The 15499-nt window shown below is 42.8% G+C and overlaps 1 protein-coding gene across 4 annotated transcripts in view; it reads left to right on the top strand.

Moving 5' to 3' along the window:
- Positions 1-15499, top strand: part of LOC120791488 (SPHK1 interactor, AKAP domain containing) — a 116570-nt gene that overhangs the window by 95503 nt on the left and 5568 nt on the right. For all 4 annotated transcript variants that reach the window (XM_040129878.1, XM_040129875.1, XM_040129877.1 and 1 more), the window contains 4 exons: positions 9496-9555; positions 9959-10099; positions 10909-11173; positions 11896-15286. In XM_040129878.1, the coding sequence (XP_039985812.1) occupies positions 9496-9555; positions 9959-10099; positions 10909-11173; positions 11896-15286 (3857 nt within the window). The remainder of the gene's footprint in view (positions 1-9495; positions 9556-9958; positions 10100-10908; positions 11174-11895; positions 15287-15499) is intronic.

Genomic DNA, 15499 nt, shown 5'->3' with positions numbered 1-15499 from the left:
CTGCTACAAAAGCGTTGACAAGCTGTGATACTTGCCAAAGGGGGTGTTACTAAATACTGACCATGCAGGGTGTCCAAACTTTTGTTTTGGGCCCTTTTCATTTTTTATTATTTTGAAACTGTAAAAGATGGAAATAAAAAGTAATCTTGCTTAAAATATTAAAGAAACGTGTCATCTTTAACTTATTGCCTTTTAGAAATCAGTTCATCTTCTACTCACTTAACTATTCACAGAAACAGAAATTTTGACCAGGGGTGCCCAAACTTTACCGATACTGTGCACAGTTTTTAATAGTGGTGTTTTTAGTCTTTATGAACACTGATTTACACCATTACACAAAATACCATCCAGGTCTGCAGAATAATTTTTAATTTTCCATTGTTTTCAAGTTGTCATGTATCACAACAGAGGCCAGTGGTGGGGGATAAGCAACATTTTGAGGCAAGAAGTGGCAAACGACACAACTTAGAAGATCTTGTGATAACTGGATTTCAAAAACATAAAAATGACATTAGAATTCAAGTGATAATTGTCAACACAAATTGCTCAACTATAGTCCTCCAAACCATTTTTTGTAGAATGTGACATTTAACAAGGTTATTCTGGACATGGTGGATATGCGAAATTATAAAATACGTCAAGAGAAAAAGCTAAAGAGAGGCTTTTAGCTGCAGAGGACACACATGCCTAATCCCCTGTCAGCCAGTTCTGATGTGTCACCTTTGATCTCTCGTTCATTTTAAAAGGCAAGTTGAGCATGAATTGCATTAAGGATTTACATCACACAGGCACTCATTTGTTGTTTGTTAGGAAGAATAACAGGCAAGTGTATCAGTTCAACTGTACAGCAGGAATGGTGTATGTTGTGTGATGTGAACCAAATCAACGCTCTACATACGGAAGATGAGGTTTGGATCAGTGTCCCTGTTGTTTTTGAGCCTAATCAAAGTATGTACCTGAAATACATAATCACTTCTCTGTAATAAAATCATCTGAAATGTTGTTTCTCAATCAGAATGACATATTCAGCCACACTTCAGTGTGAGCCTAATAAGTCTGAATTTCATTCCCCCGGGGGTGAAATATCGCCTATGCCGCTGTCTTTGCCTTGTCTTTGGTTATTCTGAAATCATACCTCTAGACTCTGGGCAGCACTCTCTATGGGACATGACCTGCACATCACAGATCAGAGCCTCAACTTAGGGATGCAGGTTTGATTGCAAGAGTAGTTGTGTCAGTCTCCTACATCTGGATTAAGTCTAGTACTTTGAAAAATCTTCCCATAGAGAGATGCTGAAGAACAGTACAAGTAGAGCCTCACACACTAGTAGTCTTAGCATGGTTGTAGACTAATAGTCTTGTTTTAGTGCTACTTCTGTAGCTCTCTCAAGTCATAGCACCGTTAAGCCTTGTTTAAAAGATGCCATTAAAACTTCCTGCAGTTAGTCCTCAGCACAACATCATTACATGAGCAAGAGTTACTTTTTTATTTTTAATTCTTCCATCATGGACTGTAGCCTAGCTGTCTTCTGCAGGATTAATGCCAGTAGCACAAAACTCTTCCCTAAAACATGCCTCAAGTGTTTGATAATCATTACCAAGGTAACAGGAATAGCAGTAATTTAGCAAAGAGCACCATTCTCACACACTCATGTGGCACCTCATAAGCGTGAGCAGCCACGTGCTGAATTGAATGTTCCTGACATCCTGTCCTATCTAGGAAAAGACCTACACAACACTCCAACAACTGTGTGTGGGTTCAATGCAAGAACTTTTCAGAGTACCAATAGAAGTTTAGGCAAGAACTGTGCTCATTCATTAAAGCTTAGTGGATTTTTTGGAGGGCAGATGGTCTGCACATCAGCCCAAATGCCTTGCTGACCATACGGATAGAGTCCCATAAAGTAGATTTATGCATTGTAGCTCAACGCTTTTTCTCCTCCTCTTTCTTGACTTGAAATGCTGTTTGTAATGAGTGCCAACTTGAAAACAAAGACATCACTCATGCCATCCTTGTCTCTGCAGAACAGGCCACTTCTCAAGCTCCCACCTGGGCTCGGGATCATGCAGACAGTTTTATCTTAGTTGTTCTTTTGTGAAATGAAAAAACAAAAGCCGCTTCATCTTCACAGTTTTTTGTTTAAACAAAGCAACGGTTGTTTGTTTTCATTACTTTATGTCTCTTTTCTATGAATCAGCGGGAACTTTGATGCAGGTGCGAGCAGATACAGCCCATCCTCCCGCAGCATCGCTCTTGGATTTCGACGTGACAAATTGCTCTTCTGACTCCCAATTCTCCCTTCGGCTTTTCCGTGGTTTACACGGCCAAATCAATCAAACGGGAGATTACGATTGATGACACTGTGAGAAATAAATTCTTCTGCCCTGGCCTGAACTGTACAGGGAGGCAGACAGATGGCCGAGGGTGGAAAACAGAGGAAAAGAAAAAAGTGAAAAAGAGAGGGTGAGACAATGAACGCTGATCTAGAGAGAATGAGAGGAGTCGCCACAAAACCACCCACAAATATTGGAGACTCTGTTAGTGGAGAGATACAAAAAGACATAGACCACAGGGTAATGAAGAGAGGAATTTAATTCTTCTGATTTTGCTGACTTGCCTTTTTTTTTTTTTTTTTTTTTTTTACTTTGATTGACCAATGCAGTTATAGTATTGAGTGACGTTAAGAGGGTTTGGTTAAAAGTTAAAAACAGCATACTCTGATTATACTGGAAGCTGAGTAGTTAGAGATCTATTTTTGATAATCCAAATGAACCCAAATTAGCCCATTAGGTTGAGTTTTCCAAGAAACGTTTGTTTGAGAGTCCAAAAATGTAGTGTTTAAGTATTCAGGTACAGGAAGTCTCAAGTAGTGAGTGCGGAAGGCCAACAACTGTGAGCTAAATAAAAGATAAAAGCTTTTGATTTTCTGCGCTTCGCTCTGTCGCCCACCTCTGGCTGCATCATGTTGTCACCTTTGATCACTCACTCATGTTTTAATGCATGAAGTCACAGAGTACTGTCATGTTGCTGTGATAGTCACACTGAATTCCATCACACCCCTGATAGATCTGACAGGTTGAGCATTTTGGAGAGGAAGACGGCACCTTATATTTTTTCTTTGCGAGGCAGATCCAGAGTCAAATACTTGACTCTGGATCTGAATTCCATGTTGTATTTCCTGTCATCGATGTATTTATTTGGCTTATGTGAGTGTGAACTTTAACTTGAAACAGAATGACAGTGTTCTTCGTAGAAAATGAAGCAATAAAAGTTATTTTGATGAACAAAAAAAATGAACGAGGAGGGAAAACAACAAAAAACAGGCATACAAAATAAAATGGGGTAGAGCAGAAGATACATCACATCGTGATATAAGTGCACAGAATTAAACGTAATGCTAGCAGTTATTTTGCAGGAATTTGTGCCCAATTTTTCAAAAGCACATCTGTTTTTTGACCAAACCTATTCAGTGAAGTATAAGTAAGCCTGCAGTGTCTCGGACTCACTGTCCACTCCTCTCTGCTGTCTGTCTTCCTGCTTTGAACCTGTAGTCCCTGGGGTAGAGGGATCCATTCATCACCGGATTCAAACACTTCACACTCGGGTAGTATGTTTTTTCCTGACCTGTTCCTTCGCAGCCCAGAGAGAGGGAGAACAGAATAAATATGCCATCAGCCACGGCAGGTGCGCTGACTTAATGCAAGGGTCGGAGCAGGAAGAAAAACCCTCTCCTTACTTCTAAACCTAAACCTCTCCCCTCCAACTTTTACTGAAGACTGTCCATCTGACATGATGAGATTCTACAGTGTTTGGTGCGGGGTCGTCTTCGTCTAAAGTGTGACCTCTTTGCTTGAAAGCTGAAGCTCTCTACTGGGAAATACTAGTCAACTGTGTCATTAAAAGTGGACAAAATGTATTTTAAAAAAATTGGAAGTCTGTAGATTAATCTATAATGAAGGCAGGGCTGGATGTATCTGCTCGGAGGCCACAGGGCAAAACTGAGGTGTGGGGCTGTGTGTCTAGAGGACAGAATTACACGCTTTTCTCTGGAAAGAGGAAAATCATTTCTGTTGTACTGAACACTATAGAATGGGACCAGGATCAATGGATAGTGTAATAAAGTGACTGTATTTGTCATTCACTGACTCAAAAAAGACAAATTGGAGTTAAATGACTCTTTAAACAAAGATATCTTATTTCATATGCACTCTTCTCTGTAGATGAATCAAAAAAATATTCTTATGGTGACACTTAGCATTAAAACATTGTGAAAAAATATTGTGATGAAAAAACATCCTAGCACTTCTCCGAATGTGAAAACAACACATTAAAATGTATGCATTTCAAACATGACGGAAGCTGCTCAGCATCCCGCTGTTAAACAATTTCATCATAGTCCTTCAGAGTTTTTTTTTTTTTTTGGCCTCTTGTATGAACAAATTAACATGTTTCTGTTAATATTTTCTTCTCTGTTTCTTCCATATTTACTGATAATGTATGGTCCTCTGGTGAACGTATACATTTGCTGACCCACAGGGGAATGTATACAATCCCCAGAGATACTACATCCTCTGTCTTTAACATTTTCCATAACATAGCCATGTGACTCATGTCGTGAGAAGAACCAGGACAGCATCAGCTTCTTGATGTTCCCGTTAAGCCTGGGGCTCCAAGCTGAGCAACTCGCAGCCAAACACTAAATGTGAATAAGTGTGTGTGTGTGTGTGCGTGTGTTTGATTTTCAGTACTCATAATACTGCATATATCCTATTTCTTTTAGCAGTAGAAAGGCACAGCTGTTGATCAAGCACACACTGTTTTCACATCTGTATTAAGGATGGCACCTCCTACAATATATTTACTTTTACTGGGGAAATACTTGAAGCAAAGTAGCAGATAAATAGGAAGCAGCTCAATCAGAGGTAAAAAGCCTGAACAACCTCAATGCGCGGCATGTGGAATTGCAACATGTTATTTCCCGTAACGCTTCATGAGACGCTGACGCTATGCATTTTATGAGCACATACTGAAATTTATGAACACGAAGTACGGTTCTTTATAGTCACCAGTATGTGAGATCAGAGTGCTGCTCTGTTCTCTACACCAGCACTGTTTAGCTTGTGCGTCACATCAAAAAATTAATATGGCAGAGTCACTGAGCCTTAATGTTGTTTTCCCCCGAAACTTAATTTGAATTAAATCAAACTTAAAATGGGGTTGCCAGCCACTGAGATAAGTCAAAACACTTTACAATGTTTAGTTTTGTGATCTCAGAGTTTGATTGAACCCTCGTTTGTGGCACCATTAGGGACATTTTCCATGCATCATCAGCGCTTCGCAGGGGTGTGGGAAGTTGCCTCAGATTTTTTTCATTTAAGACAGCCACAGAAGACAATGACAGTACAAATGCAGGGTTAAAGGAACTTAGCTATGATTGTGTGATCAGTAGAAACCTGTAAGTCCAGTGACTGTTTCCTGCAGTAATTTCTTATAAGTGATCCACCTGCTGCCAAATTATTACAATAATTTTTTCAAGTAGTCATATATTATTGTTGCTTTTGCTAAGAAAGGCAACACACAAAACAAGCACACATTAATATGAAGGACTAAATATGCAGTATAACAAAATAGTTTTGTGTTTCAGTTCATGAAAAAAAAAAAGCACAAAAAAAAGAAGCTACAGTTAAGGAAAAAAGGGGGAGACAGACGGACTGAGAGCAGCAGCTGTGTGTGGGAGGATCAGAGTAGTGAGCAGAGAGAGGGAGGGGAGGAATGAAGCTTTGATGGACAAAGGAGACTGAAATGTTTGTAATGGTTTCTTATATTGACCACATCTGTGCACATAATATTGTATTGAAACTGTGGCTAAGTATCTGCATGAGCTGTATTTGTAGGTATGTGTTTATGTTTTTGTGTGTGTAGAGGAAACTGCCTGCCTGACAGTTTTGTATGTCCAAGGCCAAATAGGACTTTATGCATAAATAAATTGGGTAAATTGAACCCGTGTGTGTGTGTGTGTGTGAGTGTGTGTGAGTGTGTGAGTGTGTGTGTCTGTGCGCGCGCATTGTTAGTCTCTCAAATGCACACACACTGTACCTCCAGTAATAACATACTGTAGCTGAATCTGGCTGTTGCGTCTGTGGATCAACACCCCTGCGAATGGAAAAACAACACAGCAGCTACTGAGCTTGTATGTCAACAGATCTGTCTTCACGACAGCTGAGCAAACTCCATCCACTGATGAAGAGTGTGTAATATAGTTGAAAGTTTGTAAGCCAGTAAGTGGATGGGTGGATTCTTTAATTGTGCTGGGAACTGAAACGCTAAGCGTGACCTACATGGTCCTCCCTTGAGACAGAGACCCTAAGGTGGCCTTCGTGTTACCTTGCAGAAACCTAAGCATTCACATTTTCCTGACGGCAAAACCTAAAAGCACGTCTCCCCTGCTGCCAGTTGCCTCTGAGGCTGTTGTGAGATCCCCAATTGGTGCTGTCCAGTTTGATCTTAGCAGTCCCGTCAGCACAGGTGGCCACAGTCGACCCGAGTTTCACTTTGGCTTGCTGGGCCTATATTGAGCACAGGTGTAGATTTACATGAGTTGAGCACCTAGTGACGCGAGAAAGCTCGGAGAGACACCAAGATCTCTGCTGCAGCTACAGTGTGGTCACATCATGATGCAATGGGAAAGATACAGATGGTTATGTCAAGAATGTCGAACCTAGACGTGTCGTTTTTCATATGGATGATACAAGTATTTAAATTTGATAGGGATTTTGATCTTAGATTCATAAGGTGGCCAGATACACAACGCCAAATGAATGCTAATATGCTCTGTATCTACTGGATGTGTTAGATAACTTTGCCATATCAACTTAAAAGGTAACGTAACATGTCAGTGTTGTGTTTACAGCTTTTTTCTACTGCCCCCAAGTGGCCAAAAAAAAATCAGTTATTGGCGGTTCAACCATGTAGTTTTAGTTGTCTAAACTTACAGTCACGACTACGTCTCCTAACAGTGTTATGACTGCCTGTCTCTCTTATCTGGAGTACTTTTCAAACCCTTGACTGTATCACTTTGCTTTCATGGCATCAATTTAGCCCCACATCAAGCTATCACCCTCTCTCTTTTAGTTTTTCCTCTCTCGCTCTTATTCCTCAGCTGATGGTTACGTGGTCAGTCCTTCAGAGACAGGCTGATGCAAGCTTGTATCGTCTAGTATGTCTGTGAAAAGGGGATAGAATTGGAGCATGTCCCTAGGCACGTCTCACACACGGACACAGAGAGGACTAGATGGTCCTCTGCGTCCCAAATTTAGAACAACTGCCTCTTGGCTCTCGCCGTCTGATGGGGTTAAATTGCTTCAACCCTTCGCAAGGTCAAAATCGTGGATCACTCGCTTCGCTTTTTCCTCAAACTGTGTGTTATCTGCGGGCGAGGTGTTGGCAGAGGGAAGGTGTCATCACTGCTTTTCTGGGATGATTTTCAATATCAGTGCAGGTGAATTCTGCCGAGGCTCTCCTGAGCAAGGGTGTCATACCTCCTGTTGTTATGTTGTGCTATGGATAGAAATTGAAGAGCTCTGTAGGCAATTGCTTGTACATGAATTATACAAAAGTACAGCATATCTACATCCACATACAGAACAAAATAAAGTTTAAAAACCCCTTACTCCATGCCAAGAATAGCATTTCATTTCATAGTAGAATGACTAAAAATAGAACTTAGAAGCCATTTTTTTTTTTTTAAATCAAATTAGGGTCAGCGAGTGGCAAAAATCAGGCCATTGAGATTGTTTTCAGTAAAGGGTGCAGAATAATCCCAGGTACTATGTGTACGTCATTGACATTTAACAGCTATTCTGACTAAAAGGTCGTCATCACACTCACTAAACTGATCTGAACAACAGACAAGCAAATGAGCAAACTGTTTGCACTCCTCAAGCTGTTGTTTTGAGGGAAAGGTAACAAAGGAGGAACCCTCTTGATATTCAGATAAATGTTACAGGTGATACATGGAGCCCATGAAGGGCAGAGGAGGAAAACACACAAGCACACTTGGTTTGTTCAGAGTAAGACAGGAAACCCTTTTTAAATATGGTCATCGTCAGCTGTCATTGAATTCACATTTTTTATACTCGACTGACTCCATTTTAGAGCAGCAATTTTCAACACATTAGATGTGATAGTTTGGGAAATATTTTGTTTGACAGGAAGTTTACCAGATTGGAGGTGAGGGTCCTGTTCTGAAAGTGCTGCATTTCCGCTTTAGCTGAAGGACATTTTAGTTCATGTGATCCGGCTTTGCAGACAGTTTTTGTTATTCCCTGGTATTGTTCCTTCTTAATCCTTTACTTTGATGAACCAAACCCAGACTGTCTTTTAAAGGAAGGGAAATATGCAGAGTGCTGAAAAATTACAGCCTCATTTTGAAATGTAAAACTCATGAGTATATTGACCTATTTATTGCAACAGTTTTTTTGCTTCACTTTCTAATCTGCAGCTAGAAAACACACAACATGACATGAATTTTGAAAGAGGAAATGGTAAAGGATATTCATAGACCTTGATGCAGGATCTTTTGTGGTGTCTATACCTTGACATGACTTTCTGGGAATAGATCTTGTTCAATACAACGCAGATGCATGAAAAAAAAAAGATGAAAATCATGCTGTCTCACAAGTGCTGAGGCTTTTTAGAAGCTTGGCAGGATGAATCAAGTGCACCTCAGGTAGTTCAAGGGAAATTATTTCAAACGGTGATGTGTGTCAAGATGTGATTATTTGAATCTATATATATATTTTTCGCAGGTCTAGAGAAGCGAGAAGGGGGGAAGGTAGCAGCAGGTAGAGCGGATATGGAGATGGCAGAGGTAAAAGAGAGACAGCAGGATTCTACCTGTGCGTGTTTTGCATTGAAAAGACTGACACTGCCTCAGTGTCTTACATTACGACTAAGGTTTGATGAGTAATGACAAGCATGGTGGCATTTAGAGGTTAGAAACCTATAGAAAAGTAATATAGAATGACTGAGACGCAGAAATACCACTTCTCCCAAAGCACTTCACAGTACCCTGCACACATACTTTGAGTATGGGTGCTCAAGTGGGAACTAAACCTGCAGCCAGAGGGGAGGGAGGGCAAGATGGGAAGAGAAGGGCGCACTGAGTGTGACAGAGGCAGAGTGAAGGAGTGCAGACAGAAATGGAGAGAAAATCATTGCTGGTTTACACCTGCTGCTAGCAGCCCCTGAGAGACAAGAAAGTCTGCCTAGAAAGGGCTCTACTAATGAGAAAGAGTGCTTTCCAGTGGTTATTCAGACACAACAGACAGCTGCTGTAGTTTTTAAATGGTGAGTCACTTAGAGGAAAGCTATCATTCCTCCTAGTTTGTAGGATTTGTGACAAAGAAATGGCACTTTTTGGTCTACTCCTGCTCAGCTTTTGTGGTCAAATCTGCCTGTCACTATAATGCTGTCTCTCGTTTTCTGTCTCTCAGATCTGTTTTGTAAATCTGGACCCTCGGAGTATGGGCTGCCGTGATGACAAAATCATCAAGGTAAGCTGCTTCTTCATCCACACTCGTTTTGGCCTCCTCCTATCCCCCCTGCGTGCCCCGCTTTTCTTTCCCACCCACTTTTCATCTCCCAGGAGTTCATTGTATTTCACATATAAACATTGGCTCAGTTGCCATGGATTCAGGATCATTACCCAGAATTAGAGGGTTGGTTTGTTTAGATAATATGCAGATTTTTGCAGCCTTTTGCAGCTGGTGGTGGCAGCGGCGAGGAATCAATAATCATTCCACTTGGTGCAAGACTTCTCACAGGAAGGATTTTATAATCACGTGTCTCTGAGTTGGAAGCACAGAGAACACATTATGTTCAGTTTGGAAGTCACTTGAAGAAAAGCTTATTTGTCATCATCTAGCATTGTCTCTGTGCTCGGCATGTCTCCTGCAGAAACTGGCATCAGTGTCTCCAGATCTGCCAAAGCTTGTTGAATTACTTACTGTCCACCAGCCGAAAGAAAATGAGATCCTACTGCTCGGTGGCCTAGAAGCCTCAGACGCCTGCCAAACACACCCACACTCCCCTTCTCAGGTAAGTTTGCAGCGATGTCTTCAAATCCTTGCGAGCATTTTCAGTTTTTGAATTAACTGGCCCCGAGTATGAGACAGAGTGCAAACTGTTCTTTACTTTTGTAAAGCAATTTTGTGTGATTAGATTTGAACCTTTTGTGCTGGGAAAAATCCAGAGAAGGAAGCGCACTCATTTATCTAGTCATTCGCCCCCTTTCACTCCAAAAAAAGACATCTCCTTGTCTTCATAAAACATAGAACCACAAGTTACACAGAAAACCAACATTTGCAGGTACAGAACAATACATAACTTAATGAAAAACATTGACATTTTTATTTCAGAATACTTTGAAACTTTAAACTGAAATAAAAATACACATACTATTATGGCTAACTAATATCCCTTTCTTTCTTTTCTTTTATTGGAATTAATCTTTAAATACAATGTTCCCTCACACCCATTCACCATCTCATAGACTTTTTGAGGCTCACCGAATGCATCACTGCATAAAACCACCATTAGAATCAATGCACAGCCTAGGGAGCCTGCACAGGTAATTAAACTTGCATGAGCAAGTCATAGTATATTGAATAAAAGGAAGAATGGGAGCATGGGAGTTACATAAACTCACTGAAGGTTTAAGATGTTTATGATATTATATCTCATAATTTGTGACTAAATTTATGTTTTGTCAACTGTGTGTTTATGCATGATTGATGTGTACGTTTGTCTGTGTGTATGAAGGAAGATTTTGTATATACATGATATGTGTGTATTTATGTGTCTCTGTGTGTGCATGCATAATAGGTATCTGTCAATGTTCCATTCAGGGCGGGCAGCAGAGATGTGCAGGCGTGTGCCTGGTTCAGTGTTCAGGGCAAAGATGCTCCACCCAACCCGGCAGCATTATCATTGAGATCAACAAGTACCTGATTGGTTTGCAGTGGGGAAAGGAGCGACCACATCAGCAGGGCCGAGCAGCAGGGCAGCGGGTCGAGGATGACACCAATCGCTCCTTCTCATCCATAGAAGAAGACTTCCTGACTGCTTCAGAACACCTTGGAGATGACAGCGAAGATGATGGCTTCAGAAATGGTGAGCCTCATTACCTCCATCATAGAGGGTTTTTTTTCAACTGCATTTGTGTGTCAATTGGCAAGTTATCTCAAATGGGTTTCTCAGTATTCTGACATATTTGATGGGACCTAACCCTAAGACCTAACCATTACCCTAACACTGAATGGTGATGGGCTAATGGTGATGGGCTAGTGGAAGTGATGGTAGTCCTACTACACTATTTGTCTCACCTAGATACTGTAGAATTTCAAGGACAACAAATGACTTTCATTGCAAAAGCCACACTGAAAATAGTAAAAAAAAAAAGTAAACTATTCTGATGTTACTATTGACATCAAATTAGAACTCACTATGTAATGTAAACATTATTCAAGTCATGTTTTTTTTTATTGAGCATACATCGAGTTTAAAAAAACGAGTACAGCATATTTAGTAAAATTTAATACTGTACTTCCTCCTGGGGTTGCAAAAAAAACTACTTAAGCAGTTGTGTAGCAAACACGGAAAGATTTCTATAGTGACTGAGATTGTATGTATTTATTGCCATTGTGTTACCCCATTGATGAAACGTGTTAGATGAAAATAATTACTAATAAATTTTGTAACCCAGCTCATGGAAGGGTGAAACACGGTAATATTCTACTCTGCTCTGAACCTTTGGAAACTGATGGAGATACTTTCTAATCAGTGGACACTTTTCATTCCCTGTCTTTCTCTGTTTTCCCAATCTCTCTTCACAGAGCCAGAGAGTGGTGATCTGGCAGAGAGCTTGGTAGAGGTTGCACAGAAACACTCTGTCAGACTTACATGTCACAGGGGACAGCTGAACCATCATCAGAGCAGGGAGGATGCTGAGGTGAAAAGGGAATGGCATCAGCGAGCAAGCCTCCATACAAAGGAATCAGCTGGCCACTATGCCACCAATCTGGCTGAGTCAGTCCTGCAAGATGCCTTCATACGCCTCTCTCAAGATGAAACCTCCTTTGTCTCTGAGGCTGCCGTCAGTGTGTCCCTTTCAAGTCGTCTGTCCAAGTCCATTGGTCCTTCAAAGACCAAAGAGCCTTCCCAGCAGCGCACCTGCTCATTTGAACTCCCCAAGATTGTTATAGTTCAAAGCCCAGACAGTTCTGACGGAGCTGCAGAATGGCCAGAGACCCAGGTGTCTCATGTGCCAGACCAAGATAACACTGCCAAAGCCAGAGAGCTGCCAGAGAATGGGACGCAGGCTCACATTCTGCACCACAATGGAGGACACTCATCCAAACATGTAGAGGTGGCTTTGGCCTGTGCTGCCAGTGTCATTGGCACCATTACTACCCCACAGCTGACGGAACAGCTTGCCATTGAATCCGCTGAAGAGGAGGACACAGAGGAGGAGCCGCTGGACCCAGAGGAGAGAGGTGACTACTCTCTCTCCTCAGCCATGTGTGGCATGGCTCAGGTAGCGGGTGCTGTAGCAGCTATGGAGATAACAGAGGAGTCAGGGGAGGGTGGCGATTCTGATGCAGATTTCAGTGAAGTCTTCACGGCATCCCGGGGTCTGATGTCTGCTGCCGAGGCCTCTGCAGCCTTCCCGCTGCACTGCAGTGTTGCAGATGGTACCAGTGTTGAAGCATTTCGTGCCAACATTGCTGAAGTCCTACACAGGGAAGCAGCGGAGGTGCTAACTCAGCCACAAGGCTACAGGAGTGTAGCTCACTTGCTGGAGGCCACACACAACAAGATAGTAGATGGCATTACTTGTCCGAAAAAATCCTACATGGATGAAAGAGAGGTGGATGACTTAATTAATGAGGTTGCAGACAGCCTATTTAAGCATGCTTTAGAGAAAGCAAAAAAAAAAAAAGAATTGGAGGGGACTGGAAAAGATGCACCAAGCCTCCAGGTTTGTCTACAGGACAGTGTTAATAATTTGCTGTTTGATATCCTTTGCTTGACACAGAAGAAAATCAGTCACATCTCTAGATATGACCAAGGGTCAGTTGAGACGCAAGAGGGTGATACTTGTGCTAGGGAGCCTGCTACTACCAAGGAGAGCAAGGATCCGTTAAGTCAATTACAGTGCTTAGTTGGCCATAGCGAGTACATTAATAGTGAGAACCACAGTGGCATGCTGCACTGCCCAGATAAGCTTACCATGGTTCCTGGGTTGAAGGAGAAATATGTGCTTGAGGAAATTGATCTCTTGACATCTTCCTCCACAGCACACAGCAAAGAGCAACAGCAGCAGTCATCATGCAGTCAAAGTCAGTCTAAATCCACCTCCTTGCCTGCCAAGGACATCTCTGATCACCAGCAGGTCCAGCAGGTTAGTGGTGGCTTCAGTGAACCTTTGAGTGAAATCCCAGTGCACAGCACAGAGAAAAGGGGACGACTAGTGACAGGAAGTGATAGCAGACAGTCATCCCTCACCCCCCAGTCCTCTCTCAACTCCTGCAGTTCTCTGCTCTCTTTGAGAATGGACTCAGAAACCAGGACACCTATTACCTGCTACGCTGATGATTTGGCTGCTACAGTGGTGTCTATGGCCACAGAACTAGCAGCCATCTGCCTGGAAAACTCCACTGGGAAACAACCCTGGTTCTGTGCTCTAAAAGGGACACCTACTGAAGGGCCAGAAGCCTACTTGATCCCTGCTTGCCGCACAGTGCTCAGGAGGAAAGAGGGTCAGAACAGCAATGCTGCTTCCAAGAAACATCGGGCACCACGCCTCAGTGAGATCAAGAGAAAAACAGAGGAGCAACCAGAACTGATGGAGCGGCTTGTGAACCGGGTGGTGGATGAGTCAGTCAACCCCGATGAACCGCAGGACCCATTTGCCCTCTTTGCCTCAGAAGTCACAGCAAGGATCATGAACTGCCCTGAGCTTAATGTCGTAGATACTTCCAAAACAGGCCAGCCACGCAGCAGGTTGCAGTGTGAGAGATGGAGCCGTGGGAAGGCATCTAGTTATGAGAGCATTCCAGAAGAAGATGCAGACCCCTCAAGTACACCCAACACACTGGGGCCTGGCAGTCGATTAGGTCAGAACTTGAGTCGTGGTAGCTCAATCTCTAAGCAGTCCAGCTGTGAGAGCATCACAGATGAGTTCTCACGGTTCATGGTAAACCAGATGGAGACTGAGGGCAGGGGCTTTGACCTTCTGCTGGACTATTACGCAGGGAAAAATGCCAGCAGCATTCTGGCTGCAGCTGTGCAACAGGCTGCATCAAAGAAAAATGGTCACCTTAATGTCAGGGCCTCATCCTGCCTTTCCAAACAGTCTAGCACAGAAAGCATCACAGAGGAGTTCTACAGGTTTATGCTTCGGGACATGGATAAGGAAAACAAAGAGTATGGCATTGCCAAGACTAAAGAATGGAGCAACAGTCTGTTTCCTCCTTCTCCTAGGACACCCTTCTGCATACGACAGTCTTCTGTCCCAGACCGTCGCTCCTCAGACTCGCGTCTGACTGTAAACTCACCTATTAAAGCCAACTCTTTTGACGGATTTGCCCGCAATGTGCATGGAGACACGCTGAATATCTACCCCACAAACTCAGTGTCAGCCATGGGACTGTGTAAGTCAGACTCCTGCCTCTATCAAAGGGGTAAGACTGACCAAATTACTGATATGCTGATTCATGAGACCTGGTCGAGCTCCATTGAGTCCTTGATGAGAAAGAACAAGATCATTGCTGATCCAGAGGACAGTATTGAGTTGGAGGCAGCAGGAGACTCCCAGCCCCACGTTCAGCAGTTTGCAAATCGCCTGGCAGCTGACATAGTAGATAGTGGCAAGTCTGCACTTGGGGGCCAGCAAGATGTAGCTGGGGTCATGCCTGGGTCGCACCCACAGGCGCACATGCCCGTTGGTGAAAGAAGGAGGGGGTTCAAGCAATCTCATCTAAGTTGCAGTTGGAGTAGGTCCAGCCAGGAGCAAGCTGGTGCTGGAGTAGGGTCTGGGGCTAGTGACAGCAGTGCACCCCGCATGAGGGGCCCCAGAGATGTACCGCTGATCCACATTGAGGGAGATCAGAAGGATGAGGATAATCTTTTAAATCCTGAAAGGTCTGGAGGAGGACCTCAGGAAACCCCCCCAGACATGTCAGCTACCAAGCGTACAGAGAGAGCTGCAGCAAACGACAGCAGGTATTACACTGCTCACGGTCCTGTGTGAGAGTCAGACCCCTCCTTCAGGCAGAAACCCTTTTCATAGCCCAGCAGCAGAATCATCATACTGTAGATGCTGAAAGTAGAGATTAATCTGTCTGAAAAGAGTAAAAGAGAAAAAGAAAGAATCACATGTTTATTTTAAGAAAAAAAGTCAGCACTCAAACAAATAAAATCTAGGCCCTACAACTG

Source organism: Xiphias gladius, chromosome 7 (genome assembly GCF_016859285.1).
Source record: "Xiphias gladius isolate SHS-SW01 ecotype Sanya breed wild chromosome 7, ASM1685928v1, whole genome shotgun sequence".
NCBI lineage: Eukaryota > Metazoa > Chordata > Actinopteri > Istiophoriformes > Xiphiidae > Xiphias > Xiphias gladius.
This window is presented reverse-complemented; position numbering and strand designations above follow the sequence as displayed.